We start from the raw sequence: 21,828 nt of genomic DNA, 5'->3' as shown, positions 1-21,828 counted from the left end.
TTAACCCATCAATTCTTGGGTTATGTGCAATGCATGTTAAATCCTCAAAAGAACCACTCTTCATTGAAAACTTTGCATACTCATGAAGAACTTTGTTATACTCATCATCATTAGGAAATAACATTCGAAAACATTTCATCTTTTCTTGTGAAATTTCTCTGTCCCTATGTGGAGCAACTCTTTTAGAATCCTCAATTAGCCATGTGTCACTATAATATCTACAACATTCAAAAGTCAAAAACATTTGTACATAATAGAATCAAGCATATAGTTTAAAATCATATACCTTGGATTTAAAAAGTGAGCTAAACAATGTAGGGAGTGTTATTCTTCGCCCATCGAGCCTGTAAAATATCATGCACAACATCATAAAAGGGACTTAATTCGGACATCCGACGTTTTTCTTTCTTCTAGATTTCAATCTTCACTTTCTCAATCATTGAATCCCACATCTCATACACCAAATGTAAACATGGTTTGTCGGTGTCACAAACTCTAATCATCTCATATATAGGTCAAGTGAAACTAAGAATATATGATACTTTTTCCCACCATTCATTATCCACAATCTTTTCTTTAACAAAGTTTTCTTTCACACTGTCATCTTCTCTATAAGCAGACCATTCTTCACTTATAATCATAGCTTGAAGACCCCTTTGATAAGTTTCAATCTCTTTAGCATCACAACGATGGAGGTAAGTGAGTATCGGCAACCAAAAGCAGTCTAATAGGAGAAAACTTGTTGAGAATTAAGAGTCTCGTGTTATGGTTCATGATGAAATTTTTTATTGCAAGTGCATCTGTGTGAACTTCTTTTATCCATTTGCGCTCGTCATATGGTGTTGTATTTGTTTCCACATACCTTGGTGAACAAATGTTCTTCAAGATTAAGCGTATGAAGTATGAACAACACATGGTGTCCAATAGATGTGAGTAAACTGACTCTATATAATTTCTCCAGCTGCCTTACAATTTGCTACATTGTCAGTAATGATTTGCACAACATTTTGGTGACCAATTTCATTAATGACTTCTTTCATCAAATCAGCAATAAAAATCTATCTTTTACATACCCGAAACAATTCACTGCCTTTAGAAACATAGGACCACTGCCTGAGGTAGCCATGAAATTAATTAGAGGTTTTCTTGTAAGATCACTCCAACCATCTATCTTTTTGTAGTAACGCTGTTATGAGCTTATTATAACTAGGAGGTACATAACCAACAATTTTATTATCAGCAGCAAACCGAAAAGCCCTAACATAGTATGGATTTCTTGCAAGATTAAAAGGTAAATCTCCTGTATAAAACATTCTTGCTATTTCTTGATCTAATTGATCCTTTATTTCAACACCAAAAGTCTATCAATGAGTGATGAAATACCTTTTCTTTTCTTAAATCCAACACCACCTTCACATGACAACCCAATTTCTTTCAGTCTTGGGCTTTCTTCTCTTCATACGCTTCTAACCATTTCATCTCAAGTTTGTCACTCGCTGTTGATTTCTTGCAAATACTAATCCCAGTACCTGTATAAATAGAAAAACAAAATTGTTCACCGACTAAAAAGTTTATCTTTGAAGGAGTTTTATGTATAAACTTGCAAATAATAACGAAAATCGATTAATACAATTATGTTTTATATATAAAACTGTAACCACAATAATTCTAAATCTACAATTAGCAAACCTACATAAATAATCGAATCTAGAACACAATAACTCTAAACCACAACAACCAATCTACAATAATTATCATTCTATAAATGTATAAAACACTACAAATATTACCTGTTATACCAAACACATGTGCTCTAACCCTCGAATAAGATCCTTGTCTTGTTTCACCGCAAAGTTTGCACTTAAATTTCCATGTCCCTCTTGCCGTACTTTGCTTTTATTTTAGTTACGTAATCCCACAATGGTGGTTCATCTACGGGAACAGTAGTAGATGATGCTCTTTGTGTTGTCTTGGGAAGCCATCAATAATCGATTATGAAGAAGCGATGAAGTGAGAAACTGAGAATTGAGAAGATTGATGAATATTGATAATAAACAGGAGGAACATGCTAATATAGTTTATAAACAGGGAATAATAAGTTCGTTTCAAATTCCTGCCATCGGAACATATAGTTTATAAACAGGAATAGGCCCACGTTGTTTTATATTAAAATCACTATACTTGGAATTTGAAAAAATGTATAATCAGGGGCGGATCTAAGGACTTTGGACGGGTTCACGGGAACCCACTGAGTTTCGAAATTTATATAGAATACCTATATAAATTGTGAAAGTAAACCCACATATATTTTGAAAGCGAACTCGTAAACAACATGGAACTTTGGTCAAGTGGTAAACCCCCTTTCTTTAAATTACCCTTCCTTTAAATGAATTGAGTAACCGGGGTTCGAAACTCCTTGCTTGCTATAACTTTGTGTGTTAGTTTTATTCTTTTTTTTCTTTCTTTCTTTATTTTTTTCTAGCTTCAGCTTAATACTTTTTTTTTTCTTTCTTTCTTTGTTCCTTTCTAGCTTCAGCTTAATTCTTTTTTTTTTCCTTTCTTTCTTTGTTCCCTTCTAGCTTCATATTTAGTTTCTTCTTTTTTTTCTTTCTTTCTTTATTTTTCCTATATTTGTTTTTGTTTCTAGGAAGATGTTTGTTTTTTTGTTAATTTTTCGTATTTTTATTATGTAATGAACCTTATACGACCCGGACTGTTGAACTAATTCAAACCTTCGAACCGACTCGAAATTTTTTTATGCTTGGTCGTACAAAATTAGAGCAATTAAAAACAGTGAACCCACTGGAAAAAATTCCTGAATCCGCCCTTGTATATAATAAAACCCTAAATCTGGGCAAAAACGTATCATGTACCTTGCCTAAACCGTCTTCGATTTGCCGAAGCGGCCGTTGAAACGTTTCTCGGCGTCTCCCGGCGTTTCCATCCCCATGTCGTCCCCGGGACGGGGACTCAACCTTCCCTGTTGTTTCCGTGCTTTAGAGGTGCTCATCGGTATAGATTTCAGGTTTCTCAGTTCAGTTTCCTGAATTTTATAATGGGATTGATGTTAAATGGACCATACAAATTGATAGTTCATAGCCTAATAGCCTAATACATGTAGTTAGGTTTTTATTTATTTATTTTAACCTATTGAGTATATAAAAGCGAAAAGCGATTATCTAATCTGGTTTTGATTTAAGAGCGCGAGGAGTGCTCTCAAAAGTTCCATTTTTTCCAATTTTTTCATGTCACATATTTGTCAGCATTTTCCGTTTTTTTCCAGATTTTTCCCATTTTTCTCCAAACGGCCTAGTGTCGTCCTGTTCAATTTACTTGGCTTTAATATATTTTCTAAAATACATAAAATATTTAATTAAAAAAATACATAAACAATTAAACAGTACTTATTCATTAATTAAAAAAACGTAAAAACAATATTCCCAATTCCACAACTTTCAACTTCTGTTTCACTTCTAACGTGTGCTTATCATGAGCGCTAATTTGTGTTATCATATTTTGCCATTTCGAATATATTTGGTCCACATTACAATATGTTGATCCTCTCTTTCGCACAAAATAGTTGAAAACCAGTTGCCAAAAGTTCAACATTCGTTGGTCCATGGGAACCAAGTTTTCGGAAACATGGACCAAGCGTTTGCCAACACCACTTCTTCGTAGCTCCACGTTCGTGGTAATTCTCTGTTTGGGAATGAGATTTGATTGCTCCATATAGTTCTTTTGTAATTTAAGGGTAAAGAGTTGAGAGAGTATAAATATGTGAAAATATTGAATGAAATGAGTGATATGTATAGGGTTAATTTCTTTCTTTCTTTCTTTTTTAATCATCATCAAGAAGGCACAAGTGCGGAAGATGGAGGTAGCAGAAATGAGAATGCTACGTTGGATGTGTGGGCACACAAGGCTAGACCGAATAAGAAACGTTGTGTTTCGCGAGAGATTAGGGGTGGCGAACATAGCAGACAAGATAAGAGAGTGGAGATTGAGATGGTTTGGACATGTAAAGAGAAGACAGACGACGAATCCTGTTAGATCCGTAGAAAACATTACTATAGAGGGGAGGAGGGGTAGAGGACGACCAAAATTAACTTGGGATGAGAGGATTAGGCATGATTTGATAGACCTAAACCTCTCCGAGGACATGGTTGAGGATAGGAATTCGTGGAGAAATAGAATTAAAGTTAAAGATTTTTAGAGAGAATTGAATATCTTAGGGCTTAGACTTGACTTATTTAGGTCACATACCATAATGGTATTTCCCTTACATATATTATTATTATTATTATTATTATAATTATTATTAGCTTTTATATAGCTGTTAAACTGTGACCTTATTATTAATATTATTATAATTAGTAGTAGTTTTTATATAACTGTTAAACTTTGATTTCCTTTATTTTGCTTCATACTCATACACATACACATGTACTTAGAGCCGATGGTCTCTCTGGAAGCCACCTCTTTATTCCTTTGAATAGAGGTACGGTGTGCCTACATCCCACCCTCCCCAGACCCTACCTATAGCTTTGCTGTCGGTGGGATTTTACTGGGTATGATTGATTGATTGATTTGATTTTCTTTTTTAAGCTTAAGAGTCATTTGATCATTGAAGTGGGCCAACATAACACATCACTCCCATGAAAAACCGGTGATCTATCAACGATTTTTGTGTAAACCCCCCGAAAACAAGGGGTGTGAATTCCCCACCTGGGAATTTGGTTTCCACGCCCCCCCCCCCCCGGTTGAAATCCCCAACTCTGTGCCCTCTAACTGACAATTCAATACGAAATTTGGTTACATTTCAAAGAGTTTAGGTTTGATTTTCATACTAATTGGTTTGAAATCGAATAATGGTTAAACCTAAGTAGAAATCAAATGTAATTGGTTTGATTTCCAAGAGTTTCAGTCTAATTTACAAATTAATCGATTTGAAACCGAATAAAGAACACCCAGTTGGGTTTCCATAAAATTACATGAAAAATCAACCCAAATGCTGTAGCATCATATGTTCATATATTCATTGTTCATAAAGTAAATTTAGTGTTGTGTGATCATTGCAAGCGTCTAGTTAGTGCTCAAATAATATGAATTGATCCAGATCTATCTTGACTAAAAACATGTTATTCAATAATTGGTTTGACTTCTTTAAATCAATACTTTAATCATTATAGAGTTAAACATTGAAAAAGTCTATTATTAGCTTTATTTTAAGTTAAAACATCCACGTTCTTCTCAAATCATACAAAAACCTGAGACCAACAATTGTTGTTGACCTATTTTAATTATTAGCTTTTCTTTTTTCCTAAATAAAACATACAGGAGCAGTTAATGGGATGCATTTGCTTTAAACAGTATTAATTAAACTAAAATATAATAATAAGAATTATATTATAATTAGAGGCTTATAGCTATAATCATAGTTGTTCAAGTCTAAATAATATATTATAACTACTAATGTCAAGTTTATGTTATCTCATACACATTTACTATTCATAACTTTTAATATTTTTTAATTGAAGTTACTTACTTCCGGTCTCAATTACTCGTGCTCTTTTCTTTTTCCCCTAAATCTTGCTCGTCTGTCTCATTCTCTCTCTCATATATCCCCAAAATCAACTAAACCCCTAGCTCTGAAATCGCTGAAAAACGAACAAAGTCGTAATTTCTACATAAAGTACCGTTTTGTTTTATTGTTTGAAATTTCTACACAAAGTACTGTCGCAGAAAAACTAAACCCCTTAGCAACAATAAGAAGTAAATAGCACTCGAATTGCAAATCAAACACAGATGTAGAGAGAGAGAGAGAGAGAGAGAGCGAGCTGTCTTGTTAAAAAAAATCTGAATTTGAAACATTTTTAAATTTATAATATAATAATGACAAACAAATAGACAAATGGATAAATAATTCGATACTAGACAAATGGATAAATGATTCGATACAAAGTCTTCTTATTATACCAAGTGTGAGAAGGATTATGGGTCATTGATTTGAATTAAAACAGATAGACGGTGACTAATTGTAATTACAGAACATAGATCAAGGACAATTATTGATTGTTTTCAAGTTCTCATACCTTTTTAAAATGTTAATAACTTTTTTGTATATCATTTTATTTTAAAACAACTACACCATAAATTTGAACATTTTATTATCTTTAATTTAAATACCATATGACGTTTTCAAAAAACCCAAATTTGTTGTGCAACGTGCAAGATTCTTTTTCTTCATTGCATAATTGTTTTACTTTATGCTTAATTATTTTCCATCATGTGTAATTATTTATATTCATTCGCAACTGTTTTACTTCATGTGTAATCATCTAACATTTGTGTGTAATTTTGGCTTCATATACACAATTATACCCCCACATAAACTTTGTGTGATAAGAAGACATTACACGAAAAATAACTTTACCATAATACAAATACTGTAATTTTATATTGCACGATATGATTACACAAAATACTATTTTATAAATTTCTATTAACTGAATTTTATCCTTAAAAAGTTAATAAATTTTGATAATATTACAAAAAAAGTAACATATAAAATATATAAAAGCTAGCATAGTACTTGCCCAAAAAAATAACACGACTTAGCAGAAAAACAATTTCTAATGCTCCATGTAATCTAGTACTAGTTGACAAAGACAAAATGTTTTAAGTCACAAAATACATAGCCAATGTATAAAACAATTTCAATCATCTTTAAGAGCCATTTCAATTCAATAGCTTTAAAATGGATTTCACTTAACCTTAGAGGGTTATTAGGCTCATATAAATTGGATAGTCACTTAGCCGGTTTGCTTAAGATAAATTAGTCATAATACAATTTTATTTAAGTGTGATATACAATACTAATAATATCTAATTATAAAATATTTTAAAAATTAAATATAATTAATTATAGCAGTCTAGTCTAATTTTTGGTGTAAACAGTGAACCAAAACGTTTACTACGATTTTAAAATTTTGAAACCGACCGATCAAGAGCTAAGTAAAATCCAACCAAAAAATTAATGACTATTTTGATCTATATACGAGGTTTGAAATATTTTTCACCGATATAAATAGAACTAATATTTGTAGATAAAATGAAAAATAATCCCTTATATGTGTTTGTTCCAGATCCAAAATCCATTATCTTTCTTTGTTTGTTCCATTCATTTTCATCTCTCTGTCTCTCTCTCTCCACTTTAACCCACGAGGGTGTCTTTCTTTCTTTCTTTCAGTTTCTTGATCTCTGCATCTCACCAATAATAATAATAATAATAATAATAATAATAATAATAATAATAATCATTCATTCATTCAAAACCCTTTAACCCAACTAACAAAAACCACCCACTTTTTTTTGATATTCAATCCTTTTGGCGGAAAATAAGTTTAGGGTTGTAGGTAGTTAGATCCACTAGCTGATAGATACTAAGGGGTTTTTATAATAAGGTGTTTGATGAATTGCCGCACTCATACTCATACTCATCATGCAGACTACTGATCAAAGGAAGGTGGCTGTTAAATCTTATTTAACTTAATATTTTCTTATTTGTTGTTTGATGTTAATATGTTACTAGAAAAAAAGAAAATCTTTGGTGGGATTTTTGCTAATATAATTTGCATTTTTTTTGTGTGGTTAAAAGTATATAAATAATTTGATGTTGCATGGATCTTGTGAGTTTTTAGTGTCATTTTCTTAATTACTTGATATTAGGTATTAAAAAAAGAAAAGAAAATCTTTGATGGGGGTGTTGGGATTTACAAACATTTTGATGAGTAGTTTCATTTTCTTTATTGTTTGATATTATGTTGTAAGAACATGAATTCTTTGGTTGGATATTGGGAATTTGCTAATATGATTTTTGCAATTTTTGTGGTTAAAAATAATAAAAAAATATATTTAAATAATTATAAATCATTTGATATTGTAGGGATCTGGTGAGTTTGATTTCTTCACAGAATATGGTGAAGGAAGTAGGTATAAAATAGAGGAAGTGATTGGTAAAGGAAGCTATGGTGTTGTGTGTTCTGCATATGACACACATCTTGGTGAAAAAGTAGCAATAAAGAAGATAAACGACATATTCGAACACGTTTCAGATGCCACTCGCATTCTTCGTGAGATCAAGCTTCTTAGGCTTCTTCGCCATCCGGATATTGTGGAGATCAAGCACATATTATTACCGCCTTCAAGACGGGAATTTAAAGATATATATGTCGTGTTTGAGCTTATGGAGTCGGATTTGCATCAAGTTATCAAGGCTAATGATGACTTGACTCCAGAACATTATCAGTTTTTTCTTTATCAGCTTCTTAGAGGATTGAAGTATATACATTCAGGTTATAACAGTTAAATAATGTGATCATTTGTTTAGTTATGTATATGTGGATTCTGAATGATTTTGAATTACTCTTTTTGCAGCAAATGTTTATCATAGAGATTTAAAACCAAAAAATATTTTGGCGAATGCTGACTGTAAACTCAAGATTTGTGACTTTGGTCTTGCAAGAGTTGCATTCAATGATACACCTACTGCAATATTCTGGACAGTATGTATCTAACTCGTATAATATAATATATACTTTTTGATGGGTCCAAATGGGTGGTATTTTTGTATGGAATAAGTAGTTTTTAGCGTGAGACGAGTCTTTCAAATACCAAACATGCATTTTTGCATGGATCGGTTTTGAGCTCAAACTGCACCAGAAACCAAAAACTGGATTTTTAGGTTTTTGAAAACTGTTTGATTTTGGTTTTTTCACAATGGGTTCTGTTTGGTTTCCTTTTTTAATTACCATTTGGACTTGCAAATATTAGGTTGTAAAGAAAAGGGCACAAAATAATGTGTTTGGACTTGAAACTTTGAGGCTACGTTTATTTGTTAATTAATGATTAGTTGATTGCTATACTTTTTTGGCAAACTTTCTTAGAAATTACATTATTTGAATAACATTTAAAATTTTCGGATGATCTAGGAGGTTTTATGAACTAAAAATGCACTGTGGGTACTTATGACCCGTTCAAACCGTTTTTTGCTGTACATTTTGAGTTGTGCCTGGTTAGAACAGTTTTCCTTCTAACTATACTTCTTTATTATAACGGTTTGACCCGTCAAAAGTTAACAAGAAATGACCTGTTTACAAGTAAATGCTTATATTATTTGTTCACAGGATTATGTTGCAACAAGATGGTACCGGGCTCCTGAGTTATGTGGATCATTTTTCTCTAAGGTAAAAATACAGTACCGAAATTTTTAACCATTTAGTAGTATAGGGAAATCAAAGTCAACACCTAATTTGACTTGATTATTTTTGTGTAGTACACACCAGCTATAGATACATGGAGCATTGGTTGTATCTTTGCAGAACTTTTAACTGGAAAACCGCTTTTTCCTGGGAAAAACGTGGTGCATCAGTTGGATCTAATGACTGATCTTTTAGGGACACCATCACCTGAAGCTATTGCCAGGGTTTGTTTTTTTTCCTTTGAATGTTATGTGTTTATTATGTTATGCATATAAATGTTGATTTAATATTGTAATGTTACACAAAACAGATAAGAAATGAGAAAGCAAGAAGATACTTGAGCAGTATGAGAAAGAAGAAACCGATTCCTTTCTCTCAGAAGTTTCCAAATGCGGATCCTCTTGCGCTTCGTTTATTAGAAAGAATGCTTGCGTTTGAGCCTAAAGATCGGCCTACCGCTGAGGAGGTAATGTTTTATCTATTTAGAATTTTCATATACATTTTTATGGGTTAATATCATAAAAAACCAACATACTCTCTTTTTTTTCACGAAAAAGTCCCTCAATATAATTTTGGTATGTATGTATATAAGTCCCTGCACATGCCAAAAAAACAAGAAAAAGTCTCTCAACCCAGTTTTGCTGTATTAAAGTAGCTACATTTGTCTAGAATGCATGTACTTGTGAAAAAGTACTACAAATAATAACCCATTATCTCCTCAATTTGTAATATATATATGTGTGTGTGTGTGTGTGTGTGTGTGTGTGTGTGTGATCTTGATATTGATAAATTAAGGAGTAACAAGTCATTATTTCAAATATTGTTTTTTTTTTCAGAAATACATGCTTTCTAGACAAGTATAGGGACTTCAATATAGCAAAAGTGGGCTGAGGGACTTTGAATACTTGATCAAAATTGAGTGACTTTAGAGGAACAAAAATACTGAGTGGCTTTTGTGTAAAGCTAATCTTTTTCTTATTTGAAAGTCATTATATTTGCAAAAAAGTAAAATATTTATTTCACTCATTGTATTAGGCGCTTTGTGACCCGTATTTTAAGAATCTGGCTAAAGTTGAGAGGGAACCGTCCGCTCAGCCGGTTACAAAGATGGAGTTTGAGTTCGAAAGAAGAAAGATCACAAAAGACGATATGCGTGAATTGATTTATAGAGAGATTCTGGAATACCATCCCAATATGTTAAAAGAATTTTTGGATGGAGCTGAACCAACAGGCTTCATGTATCCGAGGTAAATAAATATGGGTGTAGAAAGATTTTTTTTTCTAAATATAACTAGTGCATTTTATGGGGGTTTGATCGCTTAGGGGGCTTACCTTTTTTCTCAGTTACAAATGGGGTTCTCGCCAATAGGAATGGCGATTAAGCATAATATATAGGGGTGTAAGGAGGGAGGCAGGAAAAGTAAGTGGTTCTATTGAATTTTGTTTACAATCGCCTAGGCCCATTTTTTCAGGCGAGGCTCAATAAATTCGTGTAGAAGCTATTTAATTAGAACCATAGTTATTAAAAGCTCTCGCTTCTTGCGCCTAGGCCCATTTTTCATGTGAGGCTCAATAAATGCGCTTCTAGTTTCGAGGTGAGCGCTTCGGCAATGTCTATGACAAGAACACGTGACGATAAAAGCATAGTTGTCAATAGCGGTGATAGCGGGCGCTATAGCGCGCTACGTAGCGATGCGACTATAGGTCGCTATATACTAAATATCGGTCATTTAGCGTGATTATAGCGGTATTTAGGGTTTTTTTATATTTTTTAATGTAAAAAATTGTAGAAACCTATTTTTAGGCTTGTTTATCGACCAAACAGCTGCACCTTCCACAAGTTCTATCGTAAAAGCTTATTTTGTAAATATAAACCCTAATTATTTGCTTAAAAATTTTCTACTCCTTTATCGCTAAATATGAAATAGCGGTCGCTATTTACCGCTATTCGCTACATAGCATATAGGTGACCCATTGCTATTTACCGCTATTCGCTATTGACAACTATGGATAAAAGCCAAGCAAAAGACATGCACCGAGTGCTATTGAAACTTAGATCTTGGAGAGGTCAAAGGCATTATATTGACACATTTTGTTATTCAAGTTTGGAAGTACATTTGAATCTTGACTATTTTAAAACTTTTGGTACTAATTAAACGTCATATGATAACTTTGTTTATTTTATTTGAAGAATAACATTATTTTTCATGTACATTATATGTATTTTAAATTTTTTATTTTTTTATTTTAGTGCGCTTTTTTTTTTCTTCAGGCCCTTGCTTTTTTTGCGCCTAGGCCCCAAGCGAGGCCTATGTGCCTTGAGTGCGCCTAGCGTATTTGATAACTATGATTAGAACAAAAATTTGAACCTTTTAATAATGCAATCTAAAAATCATATGCTTTTAAATATGTTAAAAGAATACTGGCTGCCTTTTGACTCGGTTTCTTTTTAGTTAACTTTTTTGTTAGACCCACTCAGAAAACCGGTCAAATTTGCCACATATTTTAATTTTGTTTTATGATATATTAATATAGACACCCAATATTCATCACTCGCCTCTAAACCCGACTTTACTCGTGGAATTGTGTTCATCTATAAGCACAAATACTCTGAGGGCATTTTAGTCTTTTAAGTTGACAGAAGTTTTGGATGGGGTTAGTGAGCTGGACTTTAACTGATATGAAAATCAAACTATTGGACTAAAGAAGTCAAATTTAAAGTTTTGGACTAAAATGGTTATTATGTTTAAACCACACGGACTAATACTGTATTTAACTCTTTATACTTCATAAATTGAACAACTTTTCTTGATTTTTTGTTAATGGTTATTATACTGAGTATGTATTAATGTACTTAAAAACTACAATAAAATTAAGGATAATTTCTTTTAAATAAACAATTAGGAGGTGACTTTTCTACCGTTCGACCTGTTTCTTTTCTGCTCGTTTATAAAAAAAATTATTTTTTACGCACCTACTTTGACCCGTTAGCAATATAACATAAACCCAAATGAGCTCAGTTCCACATAGACGGGCTGAAATTACCTTTTTTAGTATTTGTTCATGGATGATACTCTTTTTTTAATTTGACATATAAATATACTTGATATTAACTAATATGTAGCTAATTTTTGTTCTTCATTATGTTGACTTTACAGTGCTGTTGACCAATTCAAGAAGCAGTTTGCTCATCTTGAGGAACATTATGGCAAAGGTACAGCTGCTGCACCTCTAGAGAGGCAACAATCTTCATCATTGCCAAGGTAATATATAGTTGTTATGATTACAAAAGTGATATTAATTCAATAATTATGATGGTAATAATAATACAATTTTGGGTGTAGGGCTTGTGTAGTATATCCAAAAGAGAGTGCGGTAGAAGTTACAAATGGTATCTCAAAGTGTTCAATTAAAGACGGAAACCAGTACATGACTAACCCTGTGCCAATGACCAGACTTCCTCAAACCATCCAAGGTTTGATTACTGAGTTATGCTCTTGTCATATAACTATGATTAAGATATTCATTATATCATATTCAAAATACGCGCTTGGGTGCAAGGCGTCCTCAAAGTTGTGTAACGCGTGCATCCGAAGCGCCTCTTGTGTTTTAACATAATAATAACATGTTTTAGTACATAAGGAATTGGTATATTTATATTTTAACGCGATCAAATATCTTTTATTTATCATTCATTGTAGTATTGATGTTGATAAATACACGATCAATAAATAATACAGTAGAATACCATGCTTAATACCGGTACATCATAGTACATAATCCTATTACAATATTATTTATTATTATTATTATTATTATTGTTATTATTATTTATGTATCTTTGCTTGCTTGAACAGGGGGGGTTGCTGCAAGGCCCAGTAAAGTAGTTGGTTCTGCAACACGTTATAACAACGAAGCTCTCGAACAACGAAGGTTAAGTAGGAATAATAATAATCCACTACCCGTCCTGACCCATACCCAGTACCCGCTTCCCGCCTCTTCTTACCCTAGAAGAAACAGCAGTGCATCCGTGTGCAAAACCGATAATAATATAGAAACCGCTATAGATGCTTCTGGAAACGGGCTACAGGCCCGACCTCCATACATTCCCAGAAAAGTTGCTGCTGCTCAAAGCGGGCCCGCTAGTCAGTGGTATTGACTTTGTTAACGGGCGTCAAGGTTTTGTTGGTAAGTGAATTGACTATAATACCCCTTGGCGTCAGTTATTTGGCAAGTTTTGTTGGGTTGGGTTATCTGGTGTGGGGGCGGTGATGATATTATTACATGCTTAACAGTTAAGACGACTGTTAAGCAGCTAACAGGCGAATAACGATGCACTAGCTTACTAAATGTTTTTGACTTGTAAAGATAACTATTGTTGAAGACCAGATTTTTTTGAATTGTATTGTTTGTAATGTGTATGTACTTTTGTTTAAAGAAGGTGAATATGCAGTTTGTGCATATAAGCAGAAGTCAAAGTCTACAATAAACAAGTTATAGTTAAAAACCAACTTGTACCAATGAATAAAAGATGTTTATCTTGACCCAACAATCAAAAGTTATGAAAAAATATTTGGTTATGGTGCATAACAGTAGGCTGTAGGATGTTAAATGTTGAATTGTTGACCCGTTTTCCAAAATTTGTCAAGGTTTGCAATCGATCACTTTAGGCTGTAACTCGACTGTTTGATTAAGTCAAAAAATGGGTATTGGTTTGAATGATTGGGAAAGTGATAAACTAGGAAAATTTAATGGCTGTTTATTTGTTAGAAAGAAGGGATGTTATATACGAACACCACCTTTATGGTGTCTTTACCATCTTATAAGACTCGTATAGGGGCTATAGGAGTCGTATACGCATCTTATGATTGACAAATGTACGGAGGGAACTTAATGACGACTTTTTTGCGGTCTATACCGGTCATATAGCTCCCATACGACTTGTATAGGGCTTCCTAACTCGTATAGGACCTCATACCACGTTTGAGCTATATGACTTGTGCCCGAAAGTGTAACTCAAATACTTTAGCCAAAATATGTATACAATAGGTTTTAATTAACAAAAAAGTTTAGCCTCAAATTAATTATTTAAAGTCAAATTATTTTCACGCCAAACAATCAAATTTAAATGACAAAACCAAAAATCAAAAGCCTAAAGTTAAAAAACCAAAACTTTAATTTTCGGCTCAATTTAGGTCCAAAACGACTTAAATTTTAAGCCCAAATGACAAAACTGTTTATGAAATAGTGAAATACCTAAAAGTCTACAACCCAAACTTCGATTTTTGGCTCGGTTTAAGTTCAAACCCGACCCAGACCGACCAGCATACAACAAAATTAAATACTCATCTTAAGAATCAGATCTACTCAAAGGCATTTCTCGAAAGACATTTACACAAACACTTGGTCTGCAACCTACGTATCGGAGCCTCCCACGAAGGGCAAGGTTATTCTCCACACCAATCAACCCACTTGACATCGAGTTATGGCCAAAAGAGGCGCCCAAAGCCATCAGAAACTTCATTTAGTTCTATGTTTATTTTATATTTTCAGTTTTGAGTAATCTATAAGAATTAATCAAATACTTCAACCCAAATACTTTAGCCCATATATATTATAATCAACTAGTAGTAACTCGTGTGATGCTGTGATGACAACAATTTACAAAGCGATGGCAATCTTAAAAATAAGATCCATCTCCATCTGAAGACATTTTCTCGAACACGCAAACACTCTACCCGAGTTCATTTATAAAAAGAAAGGCTTTCTTTTCTTTTGATATTTCTCGCTCCCTCTCCATTAAAATTCTCCCATTTTCCACTCTTTCTTTTCTCTCCGTGTATACAACTCAGGAACACAGCGGCAGTCACCTGACATCCATCAGCATCGCCGCCGTACCTGGAATCAGCTTCTATCAATCATTTAATCATCACCAAACCTAACCTGTGAGTTCTCCTTTAATCCAACACTTTGTTTTCATTACACATCATTAGCTTTGTACAAATCAATAATTATTAAGTGGTAGAACATGAATTAGGTTTATGTTGTTGATTAAATTAGCAACTGCTTCAATATTCTTAGCTAAATGAAGTTTAGATTTAACAGACACAAAGATTCCAACAATTCAATTCTAACATATCCAAATGCCAAACTTTGATGTTAACTGCAGCACATTGATGCGTTTAAGTATCAACAGGTGCAGAAACCCAATAGCTAGCAGCAGATATGGCTTTACTACTACTACTACTACTACTACTACTCTCTCGTAGACTCCGTCCTCACCTCTAATAATTCTACTTCACTTCATGACTGCACACAAACGCACCCTAAATTCAATTTCATCAAATTGCTAACTCACACCTCCAGCATTCTTCACATAATCATCTCAACAACCATGTATGTGGTAAGATTTAAATTATAATTTGTGTGTATAAATGAATTGGAGCAAATTATTGAACATGTTGAGCTTGCAAATTAGTTTAGGTCAATCACATTAGCAGCATCACCTGGACACCTTCCTGATTTCAATTGTTTGGATGTGGATCCTTTCTCTTACGCGGTGCCGGATGCACTATTAATGATTTGATTGACCGATACAAAGGTTTCAACTTTCAACATCTTCTGACATCTGGTTTTGCTACAATATTAATCTAATGTATGCATTAGAAATAGACTTTGTATGACTTCAACTCTATAGTATTTTCAAGTGTTTAGCAATAATAACTTTGTCACCGTTGCTATCAAAAGTTAGAATCTGTATCTAGATTCTAGACATGTGTTGTGCTGCAAATTCTATATTATCAATGTTTTCTTCGGGTTCGATTCAATATATATATATATATTTTTTTAACTAGTATTGTATATTTCCATTATCCAGTACCATTATCACTACCTTTATTTATCTATATATTATTATGACTAATGTTTTTTATTATTATTTAATACTAATTGTATCTAGTTTTTTATTTCTCCAACATCTAAAGATGTTCTGTTAAGTTCTGTCTTTTTATATTATCTAATGTATATGAGTTTCAGAGCCGAGGGTCTCTCTGGAAGAACCTCTCTGTTCTTGGAACAGAGGTACGGTTAGCCTACATCCCACCCTCCCCAGACCCTGTTTATAGCATTGCCATTTATGGGATCTTCTGGGTATGGTTGTTGTTGTCAACTCAATTCGCGTTCGATTCAAATTTTTTTATTTTTATATACACACACATTTGATTTTATCCTTTTAATTGTTATATATACATATATATATATATATATATAGCATTGCCATTTATGGGATCTTCTGGGTATGGTTGTTGTTGTCAACTCAATTCGCGTTCGATTCAAATTTTTTTATTTTTATATACACACACATTTGATTTTATCCTTTTAATTGTTATATATACATATATATATATATATATATATATATATATATATCACATATATGATACATAAAGCTGTTAACAATAAACAACCATTTAGTTCCATGTTCGATTAAACTATTAGTGTGTTATGGTTTCATATTTGAAACTACTAACAATAAACGACCATTTAGTTCAATAAAAACGAAACTATTTTATTTATTACTAGTGTCTTATGCTTCCATATTCAAAACTGAAGTCGTTTTGAAAATAAAAGTAAAATAATTTATTAGTTTGGGCATATTCGAATTCGAGTTCACTCGAATAAGTTGAATCTATTTCGAATACGAATATAGATAAAAAATAAAAAAATATTCAAATAATTCGCTTTGATTAATTCGAAAATTTGATATTCGATTCGTTGAGCATCCATAGTTTTTTTTTTTGTTTTTGGCATTTGCTATACAAAATAATGATTTGAGTTTTTATTTGACTCAGGTGGAACGAACAAAGTCAAGACCAATTGCAAGTGGCGCGTTGACTCCATTTCAGAGGATTTCTTTTCTTGGTATACAATTGCTCTTGGGTCTTGGTATTCTTCTCCAACTAAACAATTATAGGTTAGTAGTTTGACTAATTTTAACTTGACTATAGCTCTAATGTTTCTATTTGCATATTAACCTCAAAGATTGCTATACTACTCTAACGCATGATATTCATTTTATATGATGATTATAATTGATTACTTGCAGCATTGTATTGGGGGCTTCATCTTTGCTACTTGTGTTTACATATCCTCTTATGAAAAGGATTACATTTTGGGTAAAACAACTACTTTTGTTTCATAGTAGTTGTCTTATATCTTTCTTGGTTATGTTTTTTGATTCATCGGAGGTTGTTGCAGCCTCAAGCCTTTCTTGGTTTGACTTTCAACTGGGGAGCCTTATTGGGATGGTCTGCAATCAGAGGAAGCCTTGATCCTGCTATCGTTTTGCCACTTTATCTTTCTGGAGTATGTTGGACACTCGTCTATAAAAGTATGCACTATAAAAGTCGAAAATGGAAGTTTATATGGTTGGCCTAGAGCTCGGCCAGTTTATCTATGGTTTGCCAATTAATAAAAATGAGTAGCTTAATGGCGAGCTTGTTAAAGTGGGATGAAAGTCACATGATGGATTTAGTTTCCATCTAGTAACAGTTGTCAATAATGGGTAGTTTTGAGTAACGGGCCTAGTTTTTTGAGTAGTGGATCCAGTTATTATAAAAGACAATTGTCTGTCTCTGTTTTAAGGAGTTGAATGAAAAAATTAGAGAAAATTGTTTCAACTGTCATCTTCATTCTGCTTTCGTTGATGCGATCTTGTTCAATGGAATCAGCCTCCAATAATTCAACGGAGAAGATGAGACTTGGGGTAATTGTAGTTTTCATTTAATTTCTTAAATGAAGACATACAGCTGCTTTTTATAATACTTGATTAATCAATCAAAACATAAGTTCCATTACTCAAAAACTACCCAGTTGTCCAATCCATAATGTGCAAATCATCACCTTTATTTATAAGTTTCTAAAGAATGGCATTCAATGAACTAAAAACTGCATTAATTGCATGTTTCTTTTTCTGGTGGAAAATATATGGGATAGAGGGAATAATATATATGATATTATTTTTTAGCGACCTAGAAATCTAGAATGCTTTTCAGGGTCTATTATCATGTTATGTCTACATCTTTAGTAATCAAAATGATGACATAATGTCTGTTTGGCACCAAAATCATGCATGTTGGTCCCACCGGTGCTTTTAAGTTTCAATTATAAGAAGTATTTAACTATTGATATGTTAACAAAACTATAGTATTCAAATACTGTAAGTGATTATTGATTAAGTTTTCAAAGAACACAAAGGGAAAAAAATATCTGAATGGATATGATCAAGGATTGTTGTGTCGAGAAATTTGAGTTTTAATACATTTGTCGGTTACATGCATCCAGGATAAAGAAGATGATAAAATAGTTGGGGTGAAGTCTACAGCCTTAAGATTTGGGGATTCCACAAAAATATGGGTCAGCGGATTTGGAATCGCGTGCATTAGCGGTCTTGCGCTCAGTGGCTTCAATGCAAATCTTGGTAATATTTTACTTCCCAGTTGACTTTTTTAAACAAAAAGTGTTTCGACTTTCGAGTCAACAAAAACAGATCCAGCCAGTTAGTTGTAACCATAGTCACAGGAAACGTGATAGTCCCTGCGATCTTCATGCACGTACCGGAAACGGGTACAAAGTAGTACCGATCGCTATGAAAACGCGATCTGGATCGCTAAAATTCATAGTTTCCGATTTTAAACCAAATCGTATTTTTGGCATGTAAATTGCGTTCCAGAATGTTTGCAATCGCGTTCCCAATTGTATGAAAACTCGTACTTGGTTGATTAATTCGCTGATTGAAATTTCAACGGCCTGTTTTCACTAATTTTTCAACGAATTGAATGTTTTTTTTCTTCCGGTGAAGGAGGCTGTGACGGAAGAGGATAACGGCGCCGATTTAGGAATTAGGTTAAAGTTAAACATCACGAACCTAAATGTTTCTACATATTAAATTTACATTCTACACCCTTTAAGTTATAGTTATTATTATAAATTTACCTTTAATTTTGTATGTATATGTTATTTACATATTAACCATAAATAAAGCTTATCTAAAATTAAATTTTAGTTTACTTATATTAGAAACTTATGAAAACTATTAAAAAAATATATGTAGATTGTTTTGTATATGATACAGTATACCGGACTATATGGTACACCGTACCGCGTACCGAATTGGCGTTCCGAATGAGCCTACCCCTCTCGTACCGGATTTTTAAATTGCACGAATCGCGTACCGGACCGTACCGCGATCCGTGTGACTATGGTTGTAACGATGATGAGGACGACGGCGGCGGCGGCAACGAGGGCGACGGGCTATATAAAATCAGAAATGATGCTTTTTTTAATAGAATGTTTCACAAGAAACTGTACGATAAACGGGGTCTTGAATCTTGATGCAGGATTGCCGTATTATGTGTTTTTGGCAGCAGCGTCTGGTCAATTAGCATGGCAAATTTGGGCAGTGGACATATACTCTTCATCTGATTGCAGAAGAAAGTAAGTCATATCCCAAAGTATCTTCTGCCAGAAAAATTGTACTTTTGGATGAAATACAGTTTCATTAAAAAAACTAGTTTTATGTAAAGAACCCAATAAACACTTGCTGACCAGATATCATATGATTCGAGTTCTTATTACCCATATGAATCCGTGATAAATTTTGTTTGTCTTTGTTCTTTTCATGAATTGGAGTATAAATTCTTCGAATATTTGCCTCATCTAATGTGGAATTTTTTTTCCCTGTTTTGTTGTAGATTTGTGTCCAACAAGTGGTTTGGAGCCCTAGTGTTTGGTGGCATTCTAATGGGAAGGCTATCATCATAGCGGTTCGACTAGACCGGTGCGCTTGAAACTGAGAAATTCTTTTCAAATGTTTGTTACTTAAAGTAGAACAGATAATAACAGGTTTAGTGATGTATCAGTTCATTTAAAATTCGGTGTACACGTTACTTATATTGATAAAACTCACCATACTTATGTTATTTAGGACGGTTGTTCAATAGTAATCAGATAGATAGGTTGTATCTGTTGCTTTAATTATAATACATCACACTGATTATACTCTTACTGTTATCTCTTAAGCACTAAGATCCTAAACTATATTTACAACAAAAAGGCATCTCCAACTTATTTTGTCTCAACACAATATTGTTACATACATTTGTGATTCTAGGGGTGTTCTTCGGGTTATTTATTTGGTTTTCGGGTTTGAGCTCAAAGAAAATAGACCCAAGAACCGACCCAAATAAGGTCGGGTTTTTTGGGTTTCGGGTTTAACAAGTTATAAAATATCATCTTTAACAAGATCATAAATAAAATCAAAATTCAAACCTTCATAAGACTATATCAAATCAATCTCAACATATAACCATATTTAACTATAACAATATTTAAAGTAGGGGTGCTTCACTATGCAGTTAATGCCAAAAAATAGCGGATATCGGTCAATGACTGATATCTGAGATATCGGTTATTGCGGTGGGATAGCGGTATATATATATAGGGGTGGGTTAACGTACAATAATGGCTTATCATACATTAGGTACGCGACATTCCAGAGCGTTTGATTAAAAAACGCGTGGTGGCAATTTCGTAAATAACCCAACAGTAGTTCGCGATCAAAATTCGTCGATTACAAATCAACTCTGATCCAAATTCGGAACTTGTCGCTCAATCTAATCCAATTTCTAAACTCTAAGCACAACTTAAAGTATGAAATCTATAAAGTCAAAAACCAAAATTGAAATAGAACGTCCATGAACATTAAAAATCTTCAAATAGATCAAAAATTGATGATTTAATCAATCGAATTGATGTGTAAGTGGCTTTAGAATCATCAATCGATTATGAAAATACAAATTAACACACTTAATTGAGCTATGATTAGGGTTCATGTTTAAACGTTCTGCTCAAAGTTTAAATGTTCTGACCAAAATAAACACCAAAATTGATGATTTAATCAATCGAATTGATGTGTAAGAGGCTTTAGAATCATCAATCGATTATGGATTTGCAGAAATAACGCACTCAATCGAGCTCTGATTAGGGTTCAAAATATTATGTTTAAACGTTCTGAAACAAAACTGAAAACCTTTAAACGTTCTGACCAAAAAAGAGCATATTTAAACGTTCTAAAACGTTCAATGAAGTTCTGGATGTTCAAAAAACAATGAACATCTTTGAAATTTTCTAATACGTTCTAAGAAGTTCAGGTTGTTAAAAAAAGTTTATAAGTTCTAATAAAGTTTAGAAGTTCTAAGAAGTTCTGGGTGTTAAAAAAAGTTTAAAAGTTCTAATAAAGTTTAGAAGTTCTGGGTGTCCAGAACTTCTAAAACTAACAGAAAAAAATTAAACACCTGTAAATATGAAATTGAACACTGAAATCACTTCATATAATCTCATAATCATCAAATAATCGTCAATCGGCCGTTAATTTGATCATTGATTTGATCATATGAACAAAATATGAAACGTCTGCAACTGGGTTTCTGCAAATGGCGCTTAAAACTTTAAACGTTCAGTTAAAACCCATCACTCAAAACTCAAAATTGATCAATTGAAACTTCAAATT

General features: G+C 33.0%; 2 protein-coding genes across 2 annotated transcripts; both read left to right on the top strand.

Moving 5' to 3' along the window:
* The first annotated feature begins 689 nt into the window (after nt 1-689).
* LOC143555510 (mitogen-activated protein kinase 15-like) lies at nt 690-13,686 on the top strand. The gene is made up of 10 exons (XM_077045040.1): nt 690-695; nt 7,946-8,354; nt 8,437-8,564; nt 9,186-9,245; nt 9,335-9,484; nt 9,571-9,726; nt 10,296-10,507; nt 12,419-12,523; nt 12,605-12,735; nt 13,118-13,686. The coding sequence occupies exons 1-10, from the start codon at nt 690-692 to the stop codon at nt 13,417-13,419; spliced, it is 1,659 nt and encodes a 552-aa protein (XP_076901155.1). The 3' UTR covers nt 13,420-13,686.
* A 1,968-nt stretch (nt 13,687-15,654) lies between these two features.
* Nucleotides 15,655-20,193, top strand: LOC143555505 (4-hydroxybenzoate polyprenyltransferase, mitochondrial-like). The gene is made up of 8 exons (XM_077045036.1): nt 15,655-15,663; nt 16,296-16,409; nt 17,048-17,232; nt 17,365-17,434; nt 17,517-17,643; nt 18,580-18,738; nt 19,658-19,754; nt 20,012-20,193. Exons 1-8 carry the CDS (start codon nt 15,655-15,657, stop codon nt 20,079-20,081), a joined length of 831 nt encoding a protein of 276 aa, XP_076901151.1. The 3' UTR covers nt 20,082-20,193.
* Nucleotides 20,194-21,828: the final 1,635 nt, after the last annotated feature.

The sequence above is a fragment of the Bidens hawaiensis genome, unplaced genomic scaffold, assembly GCF_021521415.1.
Source record: "Bidens hawaiensis isolate Kalapana, Puna unplaced genomic scaffold, B.hawaiensis_p1.1 tig00018138_1, whole genome shotgun sequence".
In the NCBI taxonomy this organism is placed as follows: domain Eukaryota; kingdom Viridiplantae; phylum Streptophyta; class Magnoliopsida; order Asterales; family Asteraceae; genus Bidens; species Bidens hawaiensis.
Note: the sequence above shows the minus strand (reverse complement) of the source record. Positions and strands in the feature narration are given on the sequence as shown.